The 27991-nt window shown below is 35.9% G+C and overlaps 2 protein-coding genes across 4 annotated transcripts; both read left to right on the top strand.

Moving 5' to 3' along the window:
• The first annotated feature begins 310 nt into the window (after window positions 1-310).
• Window positions 311-6476, top strand: m6pr (mannose-6-phosphate receptor (cation dependent)). The gene is made up of 7 exons (XM_084385576.1): window positions 311-630; window positions 1396-1559; window positions 1664-1821; window positions 2131-2237; window positions 4405-4535; window positions 4653-4779; window positions 4872-6476. The coding sequence occupies exons 2-7, from the start codon at window positions 1414-1416 to the stop codon at window positions 4995-4997; spliced, it is 795 nt and encodes a 264-aa protein (XP_084241702.1). The 5' UTR covers window positions 311-630; window positions 1396-1413; the 3' UTR covers window positions 4998-6476.
• Window positions 6477-11618: 5142 nt separating this feature from the next.
• casp2 (caspase 2, apoptosis-related cysteine peptidase) lies at window positions 11619-27782 on the top strand. 3 transcript variants are annotated; one of them, XM_084385565.1, is made up of 12 exons: window positions 11619-11927; window positions 12019-12152; window positions 12888-13049; window positions 15758-15907; window positions 17352-17427; window positions 18919-19010; window positions 19135-19314; window positions 19403-19531; window positions 19685-19775; window positions 21458-21652; window positions 21779-21888; window positions 27171-27782. In XM_084385565.1, the coding sequence occupies exons 3-12, from the start codon at window positions 12897-12899 to the stop codon at window positions 27303-27305; spliced, it is 1311 nt and encodes a 436-aa protein (XP_084241691.1). In that variant the 5' UTR covers window positions 11619-11927; window positions 12019-12152; window positions 12888-12896; the 3' UTR covers window positions 27306-27782. The 3 variants fall into 3 exon arrangements, with proteins under 3 accessions (XP_084241691.1, XP_084241690.1, XP_084241692.1); XM_084385564.1 differs by having other exon boundaries at window positions 11619-12152; XM_084385566.1 differs by having other exon boundaries at window positions 11619-12152; window positions 21458-21646.
• The last annotated feature ends 209 nt before the right edge of the window (window positions 27783-27991 follow it).

Here is a 27991-nt window from a genome sequence, read left to right on the forward strand (position 1 = left end):
TATTCTTCATTTGTTATTCCTTTATTCTTTATAAAAATAAAAATGAGTTTTCATCCTCATCCATCCTCTCATCTTTCATCCAGACACTTCTTCGTCTGACTGGATCATTTGCAGTTTACTTCTACGATAATATCTAAGTCAAACAGGAGAGCTGACTGAGACTTATCAGGGAAAAACACGTCTTGTTTGATGATCAGCTAGATCAACAGCAGCAGCACCATCTTGTAACGAAGGAAGCACTCACACTTGTCTGAACAGCACTGACACTTGTTTGAGCAGCACTCAATATCCCATGTTCACGTGCAGCAGCGCATCAGCTTCCGCGTCATGCACAGTCACATGTGGCGCCTGTTTAGTTTCACTTCCGCGTTTGAACAGAAACAGATAAATCCTTTAAATCATGCAATTGTTTTAACGCTAATATTGTCCTAAGTTTGTTTATTCACTGTGTAATTATCGATACTAGCGTATATTTTGACGGAATGCCGTTAAGTGTTGGTTAAGGACATCAACTAGTGCGACACTTTTGGAAAGAAGAACCCCAGGCTGGGTGTCCACATTTAGACAACTAGTTGAGACCTTCCACTTTTAATTTTTCTACAATTAACACTCTCATACAAATTCCGAAAGGTACGTTTGTGTTTAATTTTGTGCATTTATTTCATTGCATACATATTAAAGATGGCAGCTTACGCTAACAGCAGCTTGTGTATATGGTTTCCTAAAGTTCTTAATCACCGTGTGCTTCATTGCTTACTTGAACTTGGATCGATGCTAGTTTAACTTTTTGTTGTCTTTTCGGAACCGTTTTCAGTAATATCACATACAGATTATTACATCGTTTTGGCATTAGAACCAGGCTTTGTAGTAAGCATGTACATTTTGCAGTTTTCCTCGAGTTTTATAAAATTGTATTTTCGAAATAAAGTAATGGGTTCATTCTGTGGTCCTTACAAATATGACGTATAATTGGAAAAACACTAATGACCTTTCACTTTTGACCTTTTTATAGTGTTATGCAGCTAAAATATGGATCAGATTTGAGCATAAAATATTTCTGAGTTTTTGATTTATTGTATTTGTGAAGTACACATAAGGTGTGGACAATAAACTAAAAAGAATAGCTGAATCAAATATGCAAGATGTTATAAGATACCAAAAGTGATTGAAGTTAACCAAGAAAAGGGATTCTGTTTGTCTAATGAGTTCTTGACTAATCATAGAACACATGATTCTATATAATACAATATGCATTACATTCTGTGCATATATTGTGTAATGCTACTGTTACATTGCCCACAATTCCGTCATGGGATTGTATGTACTGTATGCATGCATCATTCAGTTAATAGATACATTTACTGACAAGTTTATTTAATGCCCTTTTCCCATCAGGCGTCACCTCTGAAAGTCATGTTTCTGTCTGTGAGAATAATCACTCCTCTTTTCGTACTACTTGCTGGAGTGCAAGCTAAGCACACGGACAACTGCAAGCTGAAATCACCCAGCGAAGCTGAGAAAAACGCCCTCAGTTTGCTAGAGCCTCTCACCAATCAAAGGTAAGCCAGCTTTTTGCAAGTTAGTCTTGCATTCATGTTTGCAGGTTGTGCTGGTCTTGTTAAAGTTGCCAACTTCTAACTATCCTCATATTCACTCTGAACAGCTTCACCGCGGAACAACATCTGCAGGAAACATATTCGTACATTTTTCAGGTGTGTGGAGATGCTGGCGGAGTGAATGGTGCAGGTCTTGTGCAGAAAGACAAAGCTGGAAAGCTGGTCCCAATTGGGCGCTACAATCAAACACGAGCTATTAAAGGAAGTATGTTACGTTGCTTGACCTTTGGAAATGACGTGTCTGCTTTTGTTTCTTTTTGCTACAGGTGGACTTTTCTGAACCCATTATGGTCTTCAATATCTCTTTCAGTAGTCATTCATATCACTGTTGATTTATAATAATGACAACTGAAATTTTCTTTTTATTAGCAGGGATTTATTTACAATTTTCTTTTGCAACAACACATATAATGCACGCATCAAATTTGATTAATTTACAGAACTTATTACAGGTGTCAAAGGAAGTCTTGTTAACTCATTTTCTACAATAGTTCTGCTTTTATTCTTGGTGCAGGTGACTGGATTTTGCTCATCTATGAGGGGGGTGAGAGTTATGACGGCCACTGTTCAAAAGAGGCAAGAAGAGCCATGATTATGATTTCATGCAGCAAAAGTGCTAAGGTATGAACTTTTTATGCTTTTGAAATGGCATAGATTGCATGTTGAGAGATATTCAGTGGAAATGCTTGCTTGGATTTGTGGGATTACCTGCACATATCCTGCCCGTTGAATTGAAGTTTAAAATGTTTAACCATTTCAGCTGAGCAGGACTATGGGGTCGGGTCATCTGAGAGTTCGCTCAGAGTTGCAGTAAATCACTGTTTCGCCTTCTGGGATAATAGTTCCCAGTATGTATACAGTTAGAAGATGGCTGTGTCTCATGTGACCTTCTTATTTGTACACGCTGTGACTATACAAATCACTACACGTAAATAGGAAAATGTTGGCGTTATTTTGTCACTTATTGGGAGCAGTAGGCTAGCTGGAGCCGTTTACCTCCAGTCTTTGTGCTAAGCTAAGCTAGCGGTGGGTGCGTCAGACAGAGTTACGGCACGCACGGAGTTGAAAAGGGTATGTATGGACTTCTCTAACTCTTATCTAACTCCGGTGACAGTCCCAAAAAGTCAGCGTGTTCCTTTAAGAAAGATGGCAGCATCATTATTTTGTTTTTACACAGGGATTGGTAGGTATATTTGTAAAATCTGTTGACTTTGGCAATCCTTGTTGCATTAAATGACAATAGTGACAGTTCAGAAACACTTTTTGTGTTTTAGTAGTTTTGTTATGTACTTTTGTTGTTAATTTTTTTTTTTTTTATATACTAGTGCTGGGCGGTATATCGGTTCATACCGAATACCGGTGTTTATTTTTGTTATAATATGAATTTTTTAAATACCGCAATACCGATGTATGTCGCTTTAATAATGATCGGAACGCGGCGCGGCGCGGCACGACACTGTTTGAGAGGGTCCTTCCTTTTTCTCTGTTGCACTGTAGTGATGCACGTATAAGCGTGACTTTGAAGATGGATAGGTTAAACTATAATTGATCGCTGTCAAATTATATGACAGTGTTTCCCATACATTGGTTCACCACAGCCTTTTGGAAAATCTATTTGTGGTTGGCATTGACGTCGTTGAATAAACATGAGCACTGCACGTTTCAAAATCAAAACGCGGCGCGGGTGTTTTTATATTAATGTATCTGAGGTGAACTGACGGGCTTTAGAAAAGTTTTTGTTATTACGAGTGAATCTTTCTTTATCTTTCCTGATAAACCGGCGTTTATGAGCGTTGCTGCTTTGTGGACAGCCGTTACCGGGGAAACCGCTATTTCTGCCGCTCCTAAAGCGCCTCCTGCTGGCACCTCTTTATAAACAGCCTTGCAAACCTGGAATAATACTAGTGTGGATTTTTTTTTTCTACAATATTCACTCATGACAGTAAAATAGGGCATTCTAAGTCAATCTACTGCAGCATTTCCTCTCTCACTCAGTGAAAAATGTGTTTTACACCCAGTCATGCTTGGAAAAAAATACCGTCATATACCGTGAAACCGGTGTAATTTAGAAAAATACCGTGATGTGGCTTTTTGGTCATACCGCCCAGCACTATTATATACCTTTAATTTATTTTTATTTTATTTTTCGTAAAACAAACCCACCTCCGCTCACTCACCGGATGAATATTTTTGGTGTTACAGTGCTTGAATTTCAGCATGGGATAATTTTACTCATTCCTGCAGATTTTGTGCTCACACCTTAAAGCTGCCTCGAGTTCGTGTTCGCTGCTTATTGCTCTTAAACAGTCAAATACACACAAAATAATGTTAAAATGCCAATCTTGCCGAGTATTCACGTAAACACAGTCAGATATGTTTTAAGTGAACGTAAACAGTTGAGAAAGAAAACGCATGTGTAACAATATAATGGATCCGTGCGTCAGGTCTTAAAGTGACAGCAGCCTAACATACCTGCTGCCAAATTATGAATTAATATTAAAAATATTTATATGGCAGTTTTTCCCCATGGTATCGATGTTAATATTGTGGCCAGTGAAAATGCTGAGTGGCCAGTAACTTTGGAAAAACAGTAGCCACAGTGGCTTGTGCGCAAATAAGTTAATGTCAAGCCCTGGCTGGCTACTAGCATTAGTGCATTGTCACTTTTGGACTAAACAATTATCTCAGGTATGCAAGATAGCATAGCTTTTACCGTGACAATAGCCAGAATAACCTAATCAGCTCAGTCATTTTCTTATTAATCATTAATTGCTTTGTGTTTTGTTAGAATGACTTTTCAGTGGTTTTTGAGGACAATGCGAAGTCCGATGACTGTTATTACCTGTTTGAGCTGGACACCAATCTACTCTGTCCTGCAGACCCATCCAACCTCAGTGGCGGCTCCATATTCCTTATTGTGTGAGTGCTTCAACGTTCTCAGAGGGATCATTGCCACACCATTACTGGCAATCAAGAAGAAACATTAATGTCTTTTGCACATACTTTACATGTAATGTTCCTGTTTGCTGTTCATAGTGTATTCTCCTGCCTGGCTGTGTATCTTACCGGTGGATTCCTCTATCAGCGACTGGTAGTTGGAGCCAAGGGAGTTGAACAGTTCCCCAACTATGCCTTTTGGTCACAGATCGGCAACTTATCTGCTGTAGGTGTAAACACGTATATAGGTCTCTGTCCCCTGTTTCAGTCATTCTTTTCCTTTTATGAACCAAATATACCCCTCTGTTACCCTAACAGGACGGATGTGATTTCGTCTGCCGATCCCGTGGTAACAGAGAAGAACCCCCCACATACAGAGGTGTGGCTACTGAACCTCTCGGGGAGGAGCCAGAGGAAAGGGATGACCATTTACTTCCCATGTGACCAAATCATAACAACCAATGAACAGAGGCTGGACAGTTTATGGTTTTGAAACCCAAAGAGAGATGTTCAGTTCAGCAGGCGTGTTCCTAGTTCAGAAGTGCTGCTGTTTTTTCAATTTTTTCCAGGTTTTTTTTTTTTACTTCCCAATAGCACTTATTCTCTGTTTATCCCTCAAAATGTTAATTTGGCGTAGTATTCAGAAATCCAAAGTCCCACAGATAGATTTGGTTATTTAATATTTATGGCAAGATATCATCAACATGAAACACTGCCCCTGTTTTCAGTCTCTATAAAAGACATCAGTGCTGCTTGACTGTGTGATACGGTCACCACATAGATGTAGTTTGGTATAAAGTACAAGTACTTATTTTCATTCGAACGGTTAATCAAGTTTTACATGCAGTATGAACCCATGTCTGATGAAACTGAAAAGTAGTTTTTTTTTAGCTCATGCTCCACCAACTCAATCAATGTTAAACATGAATTTTCTATTTCAGAATTTTCAGAAAGTCACTGAAATTGTTTCTTTGAAAAATTATACTCACAAATATGCTTCGCTTTACATTCCAAATTGGCTATTTGTTGTGGAATATTGTGTTAGTGAGGAGAAGTTACATAAGGATCAGGCCTACCTCTTTAGCCTGTTATAACCCATATGTGATGTTTCTGAATGATGTTATTAAAGATAAATTGCGATCATAAGATACATTTGAGGAAAAAGCTGTTCTTGGAGAGAGTCATCTGTGGCACATTACCATTGACAACAATGAACAGTTAAAGTGCATTTCCATATGGTTGGTTTTCTTTTCATTTAGTTTTTCTGAATATTCGCTTTTTGATGTTGCAAATAATAATGTGATTCTTTGTACTGTGGGATCTATTTCATACGGTAGGAATTACTGTAAATCCTCACTGGAAACCACAGGACAAAATTTCAGATTAAGACAGAGCAGCAGTATATTTTTCTTTCAACACTTTTGTTAATGTATCGTGTGTTTGAATGCACTGAAGCTTTAAGCTTGATTTTGTTTTTAGTGGAGTCATTCATTTTCTTTATGCCCTTGAGGTGCTGAGATCATAAATGAGCATAAACACTCCTGTTTTTGAGCTATAGATCATGGTATTACAGCTATTTACAAGATCAGGAGGAACAGAGCTGATAGTTATACAAGGTGCTCTACTATTATGTATCATTTAAGTTTTGGTCTGTGTCTAAAGGTGAGTTAGAGGCTCTTTGAAAAGCACTTCTATAGTATCAGATTAGAAATGCTTTGCTTTAATAACTAGAGTCCATATTAATAGCAGAAAGGTATGACGCATTTGGCTTGATGTTATTCCGACGTGCTTCATGAAATGCAGGTCTGTGCGAAGAGGTGACTTACTGTTCTTGCAACTGTTTTTGTGTTCTTTACAATTTTAGTGTGAAAACATTCATTTTGTTTGCTTTGGAAAGTACAAATAAAGTGTTTGATTACTGAATTGTGTGTGCACTTGTGTAGTTCTTCACAGAGTACATTTTGCTGGATATTATAAAAAATGTGTTTCTAGAAAAAACTGGTGTTTCTGGCTCGCACACGACTGAAGCTTTACAATTTAACTATTCTTTGTTCAAAACAGGTCTTGACACAAGCTGGTTGATCACACGTTGTCAATAATTTCTTCACTTCCTCTATTATCGGCATTAGCTGCATGTTATACATTTTATATTGAGGTTTTAGTGGCACATGTGTCATGTTGGGTGGAAATTAGTATTATATTACATCAGATTTACAAAGGGTATGTATGTTTATACATATATATAAAACAAAAGTAAAACCCAACATATATACAGTACTGTGCAAAAGTCTTAGGCATGTTAATACCGCACACTGGTGGTGGTTGAGGGGAGACTCCCTGAAATGGTAGTAAAGCGCTTTGAGTGTACAGTAGCACATAGTAAAGCGCAGTCATGGCCTAATATCCCAGAAGGTTGCAGGTTCGATTCTCAATTTTTTTTTTCTTTGAGTGAATACATTTAAAAACTCAACGCTGTTACATACAAATGGAAATTTAGTAAACACCAAAATTATATTAACACTGAAAGTAAGTGTATAAATTGAAGCTGATTGAAATTCATGCCATGATACTCGTATCTTTTGTCCCCTAAAGGCAACTATGGCAAGGAATGAAATACTTCATTTTATGTTGGATAAAAATAAATCATTGTGAGAAACAACGTTACACCAGGGGAGCAGTTATCTTCTGGCTATACAGTAGAATAATATGATATAATAGAAATAGAAATAGAAATGTAGAATATATATATATATATATATTTTTTTTAGGTCTTTCCACAGCTATCATTCATACAATGATGGGAAGATAATTAGGAATTTTCAACTTTTCATGAAATTTATGAGACCAGTGATTCACAATACACACATATCTGGCTTTAGTCAGCATTTCTAATGCCTAGGGAACTTGTGTGGTGTCACTGGAGAAATTAACTTCCCTTTAGGGTCAATGATTTACTGGAATGAGTCACATTATGGCTTACTGTAACATTTCGATTTGGCTTGAAATGTGTAAGAAATATGAACACTACATTTGAACATACATTTAAACAAATGCATTAAGTTGAAATAAAATTGATTATGTTCAACTTAATGCATTTGTTTAAATGTATCTAAAATCAACTATGTGCAACCACTTACGATAATTTTTTTTAATTAAATTCAACTAATCATTTTTTTTCAGTGAAGAAGTGATGACTAAATCTGACTGGACCTGTTCTGTTATGGCTTGAGCCCCATATGAAAGGTTGTATATGTTTGTGGTTACGTAGTGAAATGATGACTAATCTCTGTCTTCTATATAAGAAAACCAGGAGGGAATTCCTTCATTCATTCTATCTGTTTGATGGAATCAGAAGCAACTCTACAACAGAGGTAAAGTCATCTGCTCTTCTCTCTGTCAGTCAGAATAGTTCTACAATTATATTAATATTATATTAAGACATAGCTAATTATAATACAGCTAGGCTATCTCAAACAAAATGTAACATTTAACTTGATAAATAAGGCTGTTCACACAACTTTAAAGATCATGATGGATTCTGATTGGCTGTCAGTGTGTTTATCGTTCATCAGCTGGAAAAAAATCGTTAGGCTCTCCATGCTGTTATTGTTATAGTTGTGTTATGGACTTTTAGATATTTTGGGGGGATTTTTAGAACTATCTTTATCGTTATCATTCACACCAAGAATGATAACTATAAATATAGCTAACCAGCGATATTATATTTCACAACTATATGACAACTACAACTGTGACATCAGAGCAAGGTTGACCGCTCTAGGACTCATTTCTAACCGGCATGCATCTCGCTCTGATCACCGGTGATCGGTTCTGCGCAGATTTTGCTCATCTCAAACAACCGAGCGCGGTCCAACTTGCTCTGATGTAATGCTGACGACGTATGTCAAAAAACTCTCGCGATCGCAAGGCGGACGTGTCAGATTCTGCAGGCGAGCGCAGTTGCTCTCCACCGACTGCGCTGATCAAAAGCATGATGAGAAACGACTTGCTGACGACACGACACAGCTTATTTCTCATTGGTTTAAACAACCGTGATGTATTGTTCTCTTTTAAAATGTTTGAATTTAAAATTCTGATATCGTGTTTTTATGTGTATAAATTATGTGTGAGTATTCCCAAACTCTCTGACAGTGATCTCTATGGGTTATTTGATTGCTGTCATATTTATATATAAATATATAGCCTATAAAACATTAAAGTAAAAATGATTGATAAACACGTCTTTGGTAATTAAATCGGTGTCTTGTTCATTATAATTAATTTCATATAAAAGCAACAGAACTTAAATTACATCCAGTTTATTACATGGTTTGGGTTTATTAGCAACACCGTGCACGAGCGTGAATATCGTGAATCCTGCGATATCAGTCTTTGATCTCACAGGTGTCAGATCCACTGCGAGAAGAGAGAACTATCCGCGTGCCCATAGTCAATCTAACTGATACAATATGTGGTAAAAAAAAAAATTCACAGACTAAAAATAGCAAATCTATTCGCGATCTGGTTTTAGAGAAGGTTACTACCAAGCCTTGCTCTATTGCTTATTGGGCTAAATTTGTTAGAAACTCTAAGTGGGAAAGTGTTTGGTTATTGCCTCATAAGTTTTTTGTTACAAACAACACTGTAAAAAATGATCGTCATTTTAACGGTAAAAGACTGTAAAAATGCTACAGTGAAAAACTGTTAATTGGTTAACAGAAAGTTTCCGTACTATATACGGTAAATAACTGTGATAGATCTAATGGTACATTTAATGTGATTTTACTGTAAAATACCGTTAAATTTACAGTTTTTGAAAGTGAAAAAGAACAACTCATTGTATAATTTACAATGAAAAACCATAAATTGACATTCCCACAATTCCCTGTGTGACACTTCACATTTGATGTATTTTTGTTGAAATAACTATGTTTCTTCATAGCTTTCTTCGTTTTTTTCTAATCAGTTATGTACATTAGGGTTTTATGTTACATTTAATGTTGTTAAATTAATGTTTATTGCATTTTTAAAATTGCATGTGTTACCATGATGGTGTTTAATGTTTGTGTGAATGACACTGTGCAGCTTCTATATAATAGTATTACCTCTTATGTGGAAGAGCTGCTTGTGATGAGCTTTGATTGATCATGTGAGTCTCATCACTGCTGTGATTGGTGGTTATTAGTGCATTACAATGGTACAAAACAGATATTAATACTTCAATAGGATAGTAAATTCACATTATATCAGATAATAAAATACGGTTTATTACTGTAAATTTTAAGTTAAATTTGTAAAACCAATTACGTTGCTACCGTATTTTTGACGGTAAAGTTCTGGCAACCACAGTTTAAAAATCACGGTTTAATTTTTACAGTGAAGGTAAAAGAAATTTCTTTCAAAATTATTCATAAATTCTATCCTGTTAAACATTTTCTTAGTAAATTTAAGAAGGATATTGATGTTATCTGCTCTTTTTGCTCTTTGCAATTGGAAACTGTATCCCACGTCTTTTGGCACTGTAGTTTTGTTAAAAAGTTGTGGTATGACGTCTCTATGTTTATCACAGAAAAGGTGCTCTGCTCTCTAATTTTATTTTGCTTTTTGAAAATGTAGTTTTTGGATATTTTATTCAGGATAATGTGAATAACGAAGCCTTTGTTATTAATCTGTTTATTCTTTTAGTTAAGTTTCACATCCATAAGTGTAAATTTTCTAACACAAAACCCTGTTTTAAAGTGTTTTTTAAAGAATTGGAAAGTTACTTTTGTGCTATTCAAAGTAGCACTAATAGAAAGGCTATTAAAACTGTCCGTTTATGTTCTGTCTTCAAAATATGCGAGTAATGTAAAGGTCTTGCATGTTTTTGAGTGTATTTTTTTTCTTTTTTTTTCTTTCTTTCCTTTCTTTCCCTGGCTTTATATTGTCTGTTGTTTTGTTCTGTATATGTTGTTTAAGGCATAATAAAAAAAAGAGGAAAAGAAAAAAAAAAAAAAAGAAAGAAGAGAGAATCCGTCTTGCCTGCTCTTTTTTCACTCCTCCAGCCTCACTGCAGCCGCCTACTCTTGCATACAGGCAGGCGCATCTCAAACAAGCCTAGTGATTCCAATGATATCGTTTCTCTGTGCTGTTATCGTTGGTTGTGTTTTGGGCTGCTATTATTTTATATTTAGATGATTTTTTTGAAATATGGCGATAGCTATCTTTATCATTATCGTTATAGTTATCGTCATGGTGTGGACAATAACATACCTTAATTCTATTGCTATAACAATAGATGAAAAGAAAGATGTAGCATTTATATCTTATGGTTTAACATGTATGTTGTGGCATGTACTAGGCCTATAAACATTTGTGCTAGTCTAAATCTGAATTATGTAGGCTATATTTTGTATATAACAATTATATATTATAATATATCTAATATTATATTGGCAATTCCTGCACAGTACTGTGTGTATATATATATATATATATAGGCTATATATATATATATATATCAATGTATCATAAATCAATGACAATGATCACAAGGTGTGACTATTTGAGAAGCAAGCTCTCACAGTAAAACTAATCTAAATAAATGCATATTAAAGTCTAAAATAAATAAATAAATAAACATAATATATTTAAAAAAAAATCAAAAACTAGGACAAAAGGAGTGTTTATATAACAGAATTGCAAGTTTTAAACCGTCAGGAAGTTGTTTACTTCGAGTTTGAGGCTGTTGGTTTAATAGAGTCCCATTTAATAGGCATTCCAGTTCCAGTTGCAGTCTGGGATTTATAGATTTATTGTATTATACTGAAAAAGTCTGGGAAATATGTAAACTTGAAATAATAAAAATTGTTCAGTGAACAGAAATGAGTCTTGAAGGTGTGCTGGTATTTAATGTTCATTTTAAACCATGGAAACGTCTGTGTGGTATTACACAAGTTTCAAATTTCAAATAAGTGGATTAAACATCAATATCAGCCCCTTAAGTGGGCGGGCGGGGCTCTGATAGGCTGCTGCTCACGTCAATCATCTTCACACACAATGCTGATTGGCTGCCTCGCTGCATCCGTACCCGCGGAAGTTTGTACAGAGAGAATCAGCGTACTGTCAGTTATATTTTAAAAATACTCGTCCGTTTTTCAGCACAAACTCTGTCGTTCCTCGTGTACTAGCCTCGTGTACGACGACGAAAAACAAAGAGAAAATGACATTTAAAAGGACGAATTCTGCGTCTAGGAAAACAAAGCTCGCATGAAGCGCTAGCACCTGACAGCTAATAGTATTGTGTAGCTCGTTGTTAATTCAGTTAAATTTTTTATCGGTCGCCAACTTTATAAACAGCAGAAAGGAGTAAAAAAAAAAAAAAAACGATTTGAGGTGCATTTTAGCGGCTGTTCTGCTTTTATGCTTTAGTTAGTGTCAGAAGTGTTTTATATTGACAGTTGTGGTTTTGTTTTGATTACGTTAGCATGCTAAGCTAGTCGCAGCGCGAGCTGGCATTCATCATTCTGGATTTACTTCAAATCAGCATCATCTTTCATACATCATTCGTGTAGTGTCTTTTACTGTCATCTCCACACGACGAGGGCTGTAACACAACAGGTAAAGTGAACCGTGGCTTGTAGGCATTATAACTTAGCAGACACTAGCAGAAGGCTGTGAAGGCATGTAGACCACTTGACACTCCTCACCTGTGCGCGTGCGAGTATGTGATTCGGGTTTAACTTATAGCACGGAAGGACCCTTTCACCCCCAAAAAATAAAAAATTAATTTGTGTATATATAGTAAAATTAATTATGTTTTTGACTTTGTCATTGTCAATACTAAAGAAGTACTATAATAAAATATTTTTTAATTTGAAATCAGATTAAGCTATCACCACAACAAATACTACTATGATCTCCCAATACTTCATAACAATTAATAAAACATGAATACATTAATGAAGTAATGTTACAATGCAGTCTTATTAGTGTCCCTTAGAATAAGCTTCATTTTCCTTATAATAATATATAAGGAATATCTATAATTATAATAATAAATGACCACTTGCTTATGTTTTAATATAATTTTATTATTACATTTTATATATATATGTTTTTTATATATACATATACATATAATATATATATAATTATTATATATGTTTATATATATATATAAAAAAAATATATATATATATATAGTCTATTATTTGATATTTATATGTGTATATTTTTATAGCTGTAATAACAGCTTATCTTACGATAAACGAAAACCTAAGTTAGTGTTATATAAACTTTGTTACATTGAATGTTTTGTAATTTGTGTCTGTTATTTTTCTTTTTTTAATTTAGCGGTTCATCATGCTGGGAGAGTGTGGCATGAAAGAATGGGAGAGACGAGCACTCAGGAAGAACTCCGTAACGTTGCTGCAGGACTTAGTGGTGGATGATTTACTGATCCAGTGTCTGCAACAAGATGGAATCCTCACAGAAAACATGACCGAGAGCATAATGGTAAGTGTAAAGCTTAATTTTAGATCCACGTGAAATCACTGCAAATATTTTGCAAACAGAGAATGTTGTTGCAACTGAAATTCAAAATGGAAAGCTGTAATCAACACTTTCTATGTCTCGTGTGCAAACGAATTGTGTCACTTAGAAAATCAAATGCCAATCACAGATTACAAAGCGCTCACCAAAACCATGTGTTTTGTATCGTCATATAATTTTCGTTGGTTAAATGACGTTGTGCCATCTAAACGCCTTTTAGGTGAAGTGTGCATTAACCCTTTTGATAAAATAATCGCGATTTATAATTTTGAGCAAAATAATCGTGATTATATATATGATTATCAGTTTAACCATTATCCTGCAATTCTAATGTATACAGTAAACTACAGAGCACGCTGGTATATTTAAAAATACAATATGCTGCATTAGTAGAGAAGAGCCGTTAACATTAGTACCTCAAGTGATTAGAACAATGTGACAAAAATTCACGCAAATCCGAAACAAATGTTTAAATGTCATTATAATTACGGTCTATATGCATTAGTTTATATACAGCTGGCACGCTTATGGATTTGTTAGCCAGCTAAGTTGCCAGATGTGTGATGTTCATGCAGCCGAGAGATACGTAAAAAATCAGGAACATATCTGATTTCAGTAGAAAAAAAATCTTCACTGTAATACATATTTTAATTTTTACTAGCTAATCATAATGGCCCTCATTTATCAAAAGTGCGTACACCAAATTTCCAGCGTACACCTGGCGTACACCCAAAACCACGGTGACTTTGAGATTTATCAATATGGACGTTGGCGTACGGCATGCTCAAATCCTACGCCAGCTCAGGAGGTGGTGTACGCGCGTTTTGAGTGCGGGAATGCGCAGAAAAACAATTCCTAACACCACAAAACGCACTGACAAACTAAAAGATATGATATATTATGACCCACTGTAAAAAAACAACAACATAGTAATTATAAACTTCAGTATTTATTTTTGTGCAACATGGACTTCAATGTTTAATTTGTGTGACTTTACCAAAGCATTTGAATTGTAGGCATATGTATTTCTTAAGTTGCGAGCCTGCGCTTTACCTGACGTTTCAAGCCTTGTTTATACTTTCGCCTGGCTCCGCAGCGCGAGTCTCCGCAGACTGCGCGCGCACCTCCCCAAACGGACGAGGCGTTTCTACTCGACGCGCTCGCCGTTGTAGCCTACTATTCTTTGAAACGATGGTTAGGCCAGGGTTAGGCCCGGCAGGTGTGCACGGACTGGGTTTAGTAATGAAAGGCTTTCAATGACCAAAAAAATAATTCAGACTGACAAAATAATAAAAATGACATTCTTCTTCTTTTAAATAATAATAATAATAATAATACAAATAATAATAATAACGACATTCTTCTTCTAAATAACAATAAGCGTCATTAATAAAAATCTAGAAATCAATTTTGTTTCTTTGCACTTCCCTGGTTTCGCTTTCTCAAAGAAGTTTCTCTTCTTTGCTGTCTTCCGTGTGTCCATGGCGTAAAATGAGGGCGTGGGGGGAGCGGAGACTTGAATATATAGGGGCGTGTTATTCTAATGACGCTCGTTTTCAGCCGCGGCATTTATCAAGCGCAGGTATTGCGTACACCTGGATTTCAAAGGTACGCACAGCTTCATAAATCAGGCGGTGAGAAGAGTGTAAGCATAATCTTACTCCAACATATACGCCCGTTTCTACGCAAGGATGATAAATGAGGGCCAATGTGCTTTAAAAGAGAGTACATACAATTGAATACATCAACGGGGTTGAGTTCTACGGGGACTAGAGGGTGCTAAGCATTCTCAAACGAAAGCAAGAGCACCCTGTTGATACTGTAATAATATCATATTAGTTAAACAGATTTAGCAAACGGTCGATGCTCTGGAGAGCATCAAAGGTTTCTATTTAGAAAGTGTTTTGTAGCATTGAGCAGTATAGCCAATCGAATACATGCTTGTTGATCTTTTCAATAAGGTTTGGAATCGCAAATCGATTCCAATTCTGGAATCAAAAATACTTGTTATAAAATAAAAATTTCGATTCCACTTATCGATTCCTGTGTGCACATTTTAATGTGATTTTAAACCATTCAAGCCAAAGAAGACGCAAAAACTTAATTGAGTTCCCTTTTGTGAACAGAGAAATACACACAAAATTCTGTAAAAATATCCTTGTAAACACAGTAGGTTATGTCTTAAGTGAACATAAACAGTTGAGAAAGAAAACGCATGTGACAGTTCTTTGTTGTTGTGTGCATTAGGTCTTAAAGTGACAGCAGCCTAAAATAAACCTGCAAATCTGTCAAAAAAGAAAATCACTCACTGATCTTGACTGAATAGCTTTTGTAACTTAAATACAGATTAATCTATATTTTACACCGACCGAATTGCCTCGATACCATCGAGTATCGAAAATCAATTTGTACCAGACCCAGCCCTAGAGATGAGTGACAACTTTTTAGTGATTACAAAGGGACCGCTCTTTCCACACTTTATTTATTTATTTATTGTATTTTTTTTGCATTAGATTCAGCACCAGTATCAGTAAAAAAAAAAAAAGCTATTGGTTAATTAATCAGGTACTGCCCAACTTGGTTATTGGTATCATAATCCGACCTCCAGTGTCAAGCATCAGAAATAATGCTTTGAGATTAATTTTAACCTTGGCATGATTTGAATCTTTCAGGCTAAATCGACATCCCAGGGCAAGAGTCGCCATTTGTTGTTTCTTTTGCCAAAACGTGGCCCTTCGGCATTTAGCAGCTTCTGTGATGCTCTTACTGCGACAGAGCAACAGCACCTCCGCAGCCTGCTTATGGACTTCACTGAGAAAGACGTGAGTTGGTGCCTCCACTTCAGGATCACACCCAGTCAGACTGACTTGACAGGTTTCTATAAGAATATAATGGTTGCAGTGTTCAATATTGCATGTGTTGATATAGTCACAGTTATCGTTTAATGATGTGGGTGTCGTCTCTCATCGTCTTGTCTTAGGGAAAAAAAGGGAATAATATTTTTCGTCAACGAAATTAACACTGTTCCAAATGCTGTAACTTTTGATTACTTCATGCAATCACCACAAACTTTGAGATCACTGTAGCGCCTGAGCTCAAGCGGAGCGTGAGTGAACGCGATCCAATTCCTTCCTCTTTACTACGTTACAGAAGGAAATAAACATGAACAAACATCAAAAAATATGTTGAAAGATACAGTCCAATTTACCGAAATCCGTATCATGTCTCTCATGTAATCGCTCAATCAGTGTTGTCAAAAAAAAAAAAAAAAAAAAACAGCTTGTAAACAATGTCACATTACTCAGAAAAGCCATTTGTTGACAATTAACTTGATAGTCAGCAAGAGCGCACTCGCCACCAAGTGGGACAGGGGTGAGAATTACAGTTACAAGGTACAATACATCTCACTCATTGTTATCTAGATTTTTCCGTCACTGCTAAAAAAAAATTCGGGCAATGAAATTTAAGGCCGATGGATGATAGGCAAACGTATGTATTTTCTGCCCGACATACTGTAATTACCACAGGGACCTGCCATTAACCATCTGTCCCTCACGGACTGCGTGACTTCGCCACAAGATTTCTTTTTTCTAACTAATACAATTTTTGGTCGACTAAGCCTCTTCTATTAGGGGCAGCCCTAGTGATCAAGTAGTTAGGGACGGGGAAAGTCTTTCTTAGTGATGACAGCACATCTGATAAGAAACAGGGAGGCAAGGATAACAGAAGTGAAAAGAAACTTTGTGCGTCATTATTAAAAAAAATTGTCCTCTAAAGCAGCTATTTACTTGATGATCTGCACTTAATGACAAGAGATAAAAGAATATTTGTTTTGTTTATATTGGCAGTTTTAATAAGTAAACTATGCATAATAAAATAAACTATTTAAAAAATGTTCTTATACAAAATACAAAATCTTCCTAGACAATAAGTGACAGGAAGAGTTGTGGTATAAATCTTATGACCATGAGACATATAGAAATTGAGCCACCCTCAGAGGTCAGAGCTGGGTCAGTAGAATAAAAGGGAGAGAGAGTAGGACTAAAACTGTGCAGCAACGTCCATATTGTGCTCCAGTTTACCACACCCAAACTGCAGTGATTCTTTCACAAAAACCAAACAGACAAGTACAAACTCTCCTTTCACCTGGAATAGTGAGTAATACACTGACTTGAACTTTCTGTTGTATGTATTCACACATAAAGCCTGTAGCTAATGTAGAAGAGTGATTTTGTGCATGTGTGTGTTTTTTAAAAATCTTTACAGAAAAGCTTTTCAGAGCCCCCACTATCTCTCCCAACTCAGGAATGTGTGATACCTGCAAAAAGAGCCAGGACTTATGGTGAGCACTTTAGTGTGCTTTTATTTGTGTTTGTGCACTATATAAAACTATGCTAATGTCATGGCAGAATTTATGTAATGCGTACACAATCACTGATAAGCACAGTTCACAAACAGTGCTGCTGTTATATCAGTGTTATTTTAGTTACATTTATATACTATTATAGTATTTAATGATAGTTTGAATTAACTTTTTATTTTGTATTTTCAGGTTTCATTTTAAAGCTACACTATGTAACCTTTGGCCCTCTAGCGGTTAAAAGATAAAACTGCATGAGTTGTGGAAGAGCATTGTTTTTGTTGTGCTTTGCTCCTCCACACCGATGAATGCAGTTCGAAGCATCGCAGTACACATAAGCCCCTTTCACACAGCGCATTGAACCCGGGAAATTGCCGGCAAATTGCCAGAACGCCTTCTGTGTGAACGCAAACATGACCCGGGTTTAATGCCGGGATCGATGCCGGGTTGGGGACCTAGTAACATTGCCGTGTTCAGTCCCGGAACGCGCGCTGTGTGAACAAAAGCCGTAATAATGCCGTGTCGTAGTGATGACGCTGAAGCCGGGATCGTTCGCCAGCTGTGAAACGGTACGAAATGCGCAATTTTATGATCGAATCAGAGAAATAAATGCACAAGCGTGGTTTCGCAGCTCATAAGCAAACTGAAGACGCTGCTGAGACATTACAAGTCACATCGATGTCACGTGTCTTTCCGGGACATACACGGGTTTGATTCTGATTCCGGAAAATCACTGGCAGTGTGAATGAACCAAAATCAAATCCCGGGTCACTTTATCCGTGTATTTTCCGGAATCTCTGTGTGAAAGGGGCTATACAGGACATATTATCAGAGAGTATGGCCAAATAAATTAATACTTTTTTTTTTTTAATACAACCGGTGATTCCATGGATATTTAGCATTTTTAATGATACTTTAATGACGACAAACTTTTAGCTTCACACTACCGACAGTCATAGCTATTTTTCTTTGTCTACATTTATGATGTGACACGCACAGGCAAATGTTGTATTTATGTAATGTTTGTCGAAATCTGTCCAGACAGATCTAAAATATAAATCATTACTATAGTGTATTTGGGTAAAGTAAAGACTAAAGGTTTGGAAGATGGATTTTTTTAAACTCTCTCATTAAATAAAAATTTGTTGTTGTTTTTTTATATCAAAAAGTTGCCTAGTGTAGCTTTAATTTTAGTTTAAGTTTGTCATTTTGTTATGTGCTTTTAGTTTTATTTTAATTTTATAAAATAATTAATTTGAAGTATTTTAATTGTATTTATTTTTTGTTGAAGTTTTTCCATCTAATATTTATATTACAGAAAATGGTTTGTTATGGTTTTAGTAAACAATAACTATTTTATAATACATTTTAGTGCTCTTGGAACACCCCTCAGCCAATCAAATTAGAGGATCAGAAACTAAGTTGTTATATAAGAAAGTATTATACAAAAAAAAAATGTTTTGTATGTTTTAGAGTCCATGGAGATGCATTTAGATGCTGACTGTCCCGTGACCACAGCGGTACTTCCCTGCACACCGGAATTTTACCAGTCCCACAGGTCACAGGTATTAGGACACAAACTCTCTTCCTATCACTGCACACTCACACACAATTACCCACTTTATTTGCATATATATTTACGCTATTTTAGCTCAGTGTGATCCTCTATGCAAATCCCTTTCCTTTTAGGCTTACCCAATGCGCTCTTGCCCGCGAGGATTGGCTCTGGTGCTGAGTAATGTGAGGTTTGACTCGGCAAACACTGATTTGGACATCCGGAGGGGTGGAGAGGTGGATGAGGAGACGCTGAGGAGACTTTTCACAGAGATGGATTTCACAGTCAGCCTGCGCAAAGACCTAACAGCAGAGGTGAGTTAGACACGCTGCAGAGTCAGACTGCCCTGCAAAGCAAAGTGATTTATTAATAAAAAAAGTTTGATTTGGGTGTGTTTTCTAGGCAATGCGCCAGTGCCTAGAACAGTTTGCCCAGCGGCAGGATCATGCAGAGTATGACTGTGCTGTTGTGTGTTTACTGTCTCATGGTGTTGAGGGATCCATTTACGGGACAGACGGACAGCTAGTGGAGGTGCACCTGATTTTAATACCTAATTTTTTGTTATAGATACAGTTTTACATTTATAAAGTTAAGTAAATTTGCTTCCTTGCTTAAGATTCCTTTAGAAATCAGAGTTTTAAACCACAGACAGAGATTCAACTCTTCAATGTCTCTGTCTTTCAGTTGGACTGGGTGTTTGAGGTTTTTGATAACGCCCGCTGCCCTCTGCTCCAGAATAAGCCAAAGATGTTCTTCATTCAGGCTTGTCGAGGAGGTGAGAGTTATCAGTTATTTAACCAGATATGTTTGATGAAATCTGAGAGCTGTCACACTCCTTCATAGGCTGCTAGGTAATTGCATCTGCCGGCCCAGAAAAGTTAGTAAAGACATCGTTAAAATAGTCCAAGTGACTACAGTGGTTCAACCTTAAGTTTATCAAGCGGCAAGAATACTTTTTTGTGCGCAAAGAAATGACTTTATTCGACTATTAGACTATTCATTTTCTTCAGTATGAGCGTCTGACATGAGTTCATGAGAGCACCACGACGCATGCGCGAGAACTGAGAAAATGACGCAGATTAAGTCCTGTCATAGCCAGAAGCGCTACACTGTAGCTGCGTCCCAAATAGCGTACTTGTGCACTATTCTATGCCATTTTGTAGTGTACATAGTATATAAGTGTATGGTGTATAGTGCGTCATTTGGGACACAGCTTGTCTGTTTACAAGCTTCTCTAATCTTCTCAGTTCTCGCGCATGCATCGTGGCGCTCTTGTAAATTCTCGTCAGAGGCCCACATGGAAGAAAATGAATAGTTGAATAAAGGTTTTTTTTATTGTGCACAAAAAGTATTCTCGTTGCTTGATAAAGGTTGAGCCACTGTAGTCACTTGGACTATTTTAACGATGTCTTTACTAACTTTTCTGGGTCGGCAGAATGAAATTACATAGAGCCTATGAAGGAGTGAGACAGCTCTCAGATTTAATAAAAAATATCTTAATTTGTGTTCCGAAGATGAACGAAAGTCTTACGGGGTTGGAACAACATGAGGGTGAGTAATTACTGACAGAATTTTCAATTTTGGGTGAACTACCCCTTTAAATATACACTACCAGTCAAACATTTGGACAAAATTAAATTAAACTAATTATAAAAATGGTTTTCATTAATTGAAAAATTAAAATAAAAAAAATAAGTTGAAGTACTAAAATTTCTAAAACTAGAACTGACATTTTTTTTTATTTAAATATAAATTGAAAGATAGAAAATAATAATAAAAATGACAAACACTGGACAGAATTACTTAAACTGAAGTTACAATAAAAATAATATGTATACACGAATAAATACTATAGTATTACTATAGTATTATATAATAAATAATACTAAAATAACAACTGACTTTTTCTCATTTTTAAAAAAGATTTTGATCTAAAGGTTTCAGTGCTTACAATAATTAATTTTGTATACAGATTTGAACAATTTATGAATAGTTTTACAAAACCAAATTTTAAGAAACCCAAAAAGAAATGGACAAGATGGACTGAATAGTCATGGTTTTGACTAGTAATGTATTTAAAAAAAAAAAATTTTTAAATGTGTATTGTGCAATATATAGCAGTATTTCTCAGAAATAAGTGCTGACACATTCAATGAATGATACAATACTTGCAAATCGGTTGTTTCGGTTGCTAATATAAGTTTGAGAGATCTACCATTACATGCCTCATGCCAAAATTTTATTTGTTTAATCAGCTGAAACATTTGAATAGATTTGAGTCAGTGTTGAGTTTATTGTATTTTAACTTGGCCATGAAATCTAAAACTTGAAATCTAAATTCCAGAGCAATTAATAGGGTCCTCGCACCATCGGTGCTCAGGCCCTAAATAGTGATCAAAGCTGGCATGGTGTTAAATTGTTAACAAGCAAGCAAACAAACCTTTCTTTATATTTCAGAGGAGATGGACAATGGCGTGGACCAGTTAGATGGCCAAGAGCGGACTCAATCTCCAGGCTGTGAACAGAGGGATGCTGGGAGAGAGGAGGAGAGAGACAACAAAGTGAGGATGGAGAAAGAAAGGGAGAGTCTGAGAGTCAAACTACCCCAGAGATCTGATATGATCTGTGGCTTCGCCACCCTCAAAGGTTTCAGTGTGTACACATTGTTGTATATTCCCTAACCACACATTAAGTGATTTTATATTCATCCATCATGTCATATTTAGAGGCTAAGCAGATTGCTGACGTGTTGTGTTTTGTGTGTGTTTTGTGCTTCAGGCACTGCTGCGATGAGAAACACCAAGAAAGGGTCCTGGTTTATTCAGGAGCTGAACACAGCCTTCAGACAGAGAGCCAATAACACACACCTGTCAGACATGCTTGTGCAGGTAAAACTTTTAAGTCCAATGTACTTTTTTTGAGTAGACAGATTTTTGACCATTTATGGTTTCCAAACATTTTATGTTTTGTACCTTACAGATGAATATTAAATTCAAAATCAGATTTTAGATACAAACTTTCATAAAACCTTATTCACTACATGCAACATCCTGTAAAGCCTGACATGAAATAGTCAGAAAAAAATATTAATTTTTTTTAGTTTATTGAACCTTTAAAAAAAATTTGGGGGGAAATATGTTTTTTTGGTGAGTATCATATTATATGCATCAGGCTTTTACAGAGGCGGTATTAACATTAAGTGGCACATAAACATCTTGCGCACATAAGCCAATTATAAATGATATTTTTGGTGGCCACAACTAAAAAAGTGAAATGTTCTAATTAAAGTGGCACCAACCAGCAGGGGTATGTGCCATTACAAATTGACATTTACCAATCTGTTATTTTATATAATTGTAAACAAGTTTGAGAGAAAATGCCACAAACCATTATAAAGTGACACCTACCATTCTGAAATGCATTACGAAAACTGGCACCAACCATTCAGAAGTGTGCTGGACTTTGACACTGGCCCTTCACAATGCAGGGTAATGTAGGTCTGTAGGTAATATATTAAACTGTCTATTGTAATGTGGCTACAGCAAGTCAAATACTTAAACAAAACATTCGGCATCTCCAAAAGGAATGCATGTTCACCCTAAAAAATGGTTTTATTTCTTATTACAAATTTTCACATAAATTAATTGTGAAATAGCCTATTAAAGCCATAGATGAGAACCACTTACCACATATTAAATTATAGGCCTATCTGTATATTTTTATATTTGTGTACAGCACAAATAAACACAGACAACAGAGAGTATAATGTGGATAAAAAACAAGGCGGTCTATGAAGTAAATGTATCTACTTAGTGGAATGTTAAACAAAATGTAGTAACGCCTATATAGCTGTGGTGCGTGAGCTGATAAGAGAAAACATGCAGTGGATTGAGCGCACAGCGGAACAAACGCGTGAGCTTGTCGAGCACATCCCCGGACATCAGTTAGATGTCAGTGGCAAAGAAAGTAAAACATGACATATATTATTAACGTTATCTGGCGGTAAAGAGATAACTGTCTCTCTGTGAGAGAGAGCGCACTTCTGTTGCATGTTCTTCATTGCTGATCGTTCACTCAGCACACATGAGTCATTTGGATTAAAACTAAATCGTGTATGTAAGTAAAACATGAACTGTTATCTGATTTATGTATAACGAGTGGTTCCATACATTATCACAGGACGTTTGCAGGTCACGAAGTTACATGAACGCAAACATCAGAAACGAGCGCTCTGAAAGCTGCCTTTGACGGTGCACAAATACTGAATTATATTCTCTTACACGTCTTGTGCTTGAACGGGCGAATTCACACACAATTATGTGTAAACACCCGTCTTGGCGAGTGTCCATAGTGGGTTATATCTCAAGTGAACGTAGAAGACAGTTGAGAAATAAAACGCATGTGGGACAGTATATTCATATTTGATCAGCAGCCTAACTTTCAAAGTTAATCAAATCAAACTGCTCTTGACTGAATAACTTTTGTACCTTCATAAAGATCCATCTGTATTTAATTTATACAGTAATGAACATACCGTGTTATTTCACATTTGATTGCTTTATTCAAATTTCTGTACCTGAAAACTACTGTTAGATCTGCCTGAAACCCCCAAAAACAGTTTATTTCATTTTTAGCCTTTCTTTGTTCTATTGTATTTATTTGTACTATTTGTAATTTGATCATTTGTTCTTATTTTACTACTGACTGCGTACTTGTCTTTAATAATGTTTTAAGTTTACTGTAGTATCAAAATTGGAATGGAGAATTGTGATATTTCAATGGTGTCTAAACATTTGAACCGCTGACCCGATCCTCAGCACTGAGCCCTGCTGGAGCAGCTCTAAATATGTGCTGTGATATATTAAATGAAAGATAAAATATGTTTGAGCAAAGAATGAACAGTAAAAAGTAACAGAAGTTCATACAATACATTTTAGCTTGCTTAATTAAGGATGAAAATAACTGAAGGAAATATGTATTCGCTAAACAAACTAATATGATTGCAAAAGCAAAGAACATGATTCATATTCTTTTGGTTTCTCTACCCAATATATACAAAAAAAATGACAAATGTAGTGAAAATACAGGTATCGGCAAGTATCAAAAATGAAAATATCGATATCGGAAAAAGTTTTATACAGGGAGATCCTTAAGTCTTAAATTAGATTTTTAAAATTTAAGGCCATACAAAGTCTTAAAGTCTTATTTTTACTCATGAAAGGTCTTAAGTTTTCGATGGCAATTTGACTTAGACATATCTAAATGTTTTCCAACTTAGAACTATCTAATTAGCGTACTTTTTTATTTATTATTCTTTCTTTGTGGATTTGCTTGTTCACGTTACATTTCGCGTCACATTCGTGGCAGCATTACGTCCATTAGCAGAGAGGAGAAGTGAGTTGGTAAATGTCAGTTCAGTTGTCAGTTCATTCTTTATGTGCGTAGTGGTGTGTGATGTGTATTGTCTATTATGGTATTGTAATCATTGTTTTAACGATGTACGAGACACTGCGAGCTGACATCGCTTTTGTCTCTTGTGCTCACTGCGTGATGTGTACAGTTATAGGTATGTTCCCAAATGAGTTTTTGTATTATATTTATATCGTATTATGTTGTTATAATAGGCCTACAATATCACATCAGCAAGAGTTCTGTTTTCCCGTGCACAATTGCAAAGTGATATTTATTTTATCAGTTATAATTATATTAGACAGTTAATATAATATATGTTAACAGTTAAATTAACAATAAATTAACATTGTGAGTTACATTTATAAACGATATTGTCAATATTGTTTGTTTTCCCTTTATTTCGCCGACGAGAATTTCAAAATGAAGCCACAGCAGAGTCTCAGTGCAACAGACAGCGATGATTTTTGAAATGGAATCCACGTTTTGAACGAATCAATTTAATGATTCAGTGAACAATCACTTGCTTCTTTCCCGAATGAATCAGTTGTTTGATCAAATCGGTTGAATGAATGACTCCCTCAACTTACTTATTAAGCATTAAGACAGTGACTTGCCGCCACCTACTGGCAGTTTTAGTTACACATTTAAAGTACCCTTTAAGTAGAACATTAAAATTAGAAATCAGTTCATATTTAACAATCTCATAGCTTTATTTATGCAATTGTAAATATATTAATGCCAGTTCTGATGCTGCTTCTGTGTCACCTCTGCACTGCAAAGATGGATTTTGATTTAATGATTTAATTTGACTGGTAACAGTGGTATTGTGTAATTATTCTAATAGAATTTAATTTGAATGTTAGAATTTGACATAAAAGGTGATGCATACATCTACAAATGTCCATATTGGTGAAAATGCCTCTGAAAATCAATTTAAGGTGGCAAATATTACCCCTTAATAAAATTTTTTATTTTCTGTCACTGCTGTGAACTGACTACTGCATAGAATATAAAAAAATGAATATCTTCGTTAGCCAGCGGTCAACAACAGGCCTAAACCAGCCATGGCACCAAGCACAGAAACACAATCAGTAAAATATTATCTAATTATTAACAAAACTTTTGAAAATATCGAGACATATTTTGTCAATATTGCACACCCATAATGCATGGTATTAATTTAAAAAAAAAAATTCTGGTCTTAAAAAGCCTTAAATTTGACTTTAAAAATTGTGCAGAAACCCTGTTATAGTTGGTCCAAAACATAGAATGCAATGCAATACAATTATAATTTAAATATGTACAAATATACCTTCCTCAAAAGCCTGATGTATCATATTCGATACTCACATTATAATAGAATTTTTGTAAAAATGCAATGCATGTATAATTAAGTAATCCTCAGTTGCTTCACACCAATAAGTGGTCATCTTGAAATATTACTAACAATATAAATATTAATCTTATATTTACTTAAAGATAAGATTTCATAGCAAGTAGTGTTGTCACGATACTAGAATTTCTAACTTCGATACGATACCTTGAAAAATATCGATATTCGATACTATTTTCGATACCACGGAGAGAAAAAACTGCCACAATATTAAGTTTTTATTTATTTATTTAAAGCTAAATATAACAAGTCTAGAAGATGACAATGAGGTATATTTTACATGAACAGAAATGTCCTGAAGTAGTGCACTTGTTCAAAAGCATAAATGCTGGTTAATACATTAACGTTATTTGATGAACAGATTTAAACGCAAACGTGCTTGCATCACACGCAAAAACAATGCTGACAATGCTGGATCGACATGAAGTCACCTTTATTTATATAGTGCTCAGGTTCGAAAACACGAGGTGCACAGCACTTACCATCACACAGAACGAGCAGTGCGCTGCGTTTTTTATGTTGCTAGGCAACCACTGAAACAGCTGTCCTGTCAGTCAAGTAAACGTCAAATCAGCCTTTTATTAACTTTATTTACTTTCTGTTAACATTGTGGTAGTTACGGTTCGTGAAGTCGTTAAGCTTCTGGTAACCCACGAGAGCACCACAAATTTAAACTCCATCATCGCACTCTCCGGGTGTTCAAGCAACTAGCTTTCATCACTAAAACGGAAGGCCCGCCTCTCCATTCAATCTATTGGACAGTGGAAAAAAACGGAATGACATTAGGCGCTTTTTCCGCCCGGAGTTGCTTTTTTTTCAACTTCAAAAATGCGAGGCGCAGCAGGCGCATAAACAGCGCGCAGAACGCTCACTGCCATAGGAAACCAATTGAAAATAGGCAGCTCTCACTGCAAAAAACGCGTCAGGTGTGATCGGGGCCTTAAAGGTGTTAGAGCCTTTTGTTAGCACTGCTCTGTAGCATCTCTTGCATATTGGCTTGCTTGTGTCCTTCGGCTTTCCATGTTCATTTGCTTCATATCCAAAATATTTCCAGATAGCACTCCTGCTGTGTTCTTTATCAACCAAAGCCGGTCGCGGGGGCGCCGCACTCGCCATCTTTCCATTCACTTCACTTTTGCTATTTAACCAGAGCGAATGAGACGAGTGCGCAGCTCGGCTAGTATCAGTGTATTAGTATTGGTATCGTTCAGATATTTCAGTGTCGATATTTATCGAAATATCGATATTTTTGACAACACTAGCAAGAAGACATATATACCACAACCTTTAAGTGGACTTTTTTGGAATTATGCTAAAAGGGCTTTTACTTACTAAAAAGTATTTTGTTCACTCTGTTCTCTATAGGTGAATGGTCGAATTAAAAGCAGAGAGGGATACGCACCCGGTTCAGCCCATCATCGCTGTAAAGAGATGTCTGAGTTCACCAGCTCCCTCTGTAAAGACCTCTACCTCTTCCCCAAGTACTACCCCAACAACTAGGCACATGCACAAAGCACACGCAGAACACACTGCACTTAGCACTGATTTTGATGCAGTAGAGGGAGCTCTACTGTGTGTGTTCATCCATCGCCCGCCGTAAGCTCAGTATACAAACGCAGAGTCATGTAAATCTACATCTTCCATGCGTCATCTATTTCACATTCCTCAGCGCAATGCATTTGTACATTATTTAGCATGGATTTGCTAAGATCAGCTTTTAGAGTTTTTTTTTTTGTGCACTTAAAAATATTAAGCATTCATTTTCCATATATTCTTTCTTTTCTTTGCCTTGCTCTTTTTTTTCTTTTTAAATTAATGAATTTAGTTAGGAAAGAGTAAAGATGACATTTACGAGTATATGTGAAAAAATATCCATTTGTGTTCATGATAAACTTTAGGGTTAAAAATAAGCCAGAAAGTAAAAAAAATTTTTTATTCCACAGCTGTATACATCTATTTTTTTTCTTTTTTTCTTTTCTTTTTTTTTAAAAACAAAGGCAACTGATTTTTAATCCGTTTTTTTACTCGTATTTATCTTTTTCTATTCATTTTTTCTTTGTACAGTTTTCCCCCCTCAGTAGTTCTTGTTCTGATTGTTTTGTAATTATGAAGCCTTTTTAAAGGCAAACCATGAACTTTTTCAGTGGTACATTCAGAGCAGCTTGATGACACACCCTCCACATGTC

The sequence above is a fragment of the Rutilus rutilus genome (assembly GCF_951802725.1).
Source record: "Rutilus rutilus genome assembly, chromosome: 17".
Lineage (NCBI taxonomy): Eukaryota > Metazoa > Chordata > Actinopteri > Cypriniformes > Leuciscidae > Rutilus > Rutilus rutilus.

Coding starts and splice junctions, on each gene's coding strand:
- m6pr (XM_084385576.1), top strand. CDS start 1,414: ATGTTTCTGTCTGTGAGAATAATCACTCCTCTTTTCGTACTACTTGCT. Junction 4,536..4,652: donor GGCTCCATATTCCTTATTGT/GTGAGTGCTTCA, acceptor TGCTGTTCATAG/TGTATTCTCCTGCCTGGCTG. Junction 4,780..4,871: donor AGATCGGCAACTTATCTGCT/GTAGGTGTAAAC, acceptor TTACCCTAACAG/GACGGATGTGATTTCGTCTG.
- casp2 (XM_084385564.1), top strand. CDS start 12,897: ATGCTGGGAGAGTGTGGCATGAAAGAATGGGAGAGACGAGCACTCAGG. Junction 13,050..15,757: donor ACATGACCGAGAGCATAATG/GTAAGTGTAAAG, acceptor TGAATCTTTCAG/GCTAAATCGACATCCCAGGG. Junction 19,776..21,457: donor CATTCAGGCTTGTCGAGGAG/GTGAGAGTTATC, acceptor TTTATATTTCAG/AGGAGATGGACAATGGCGTG.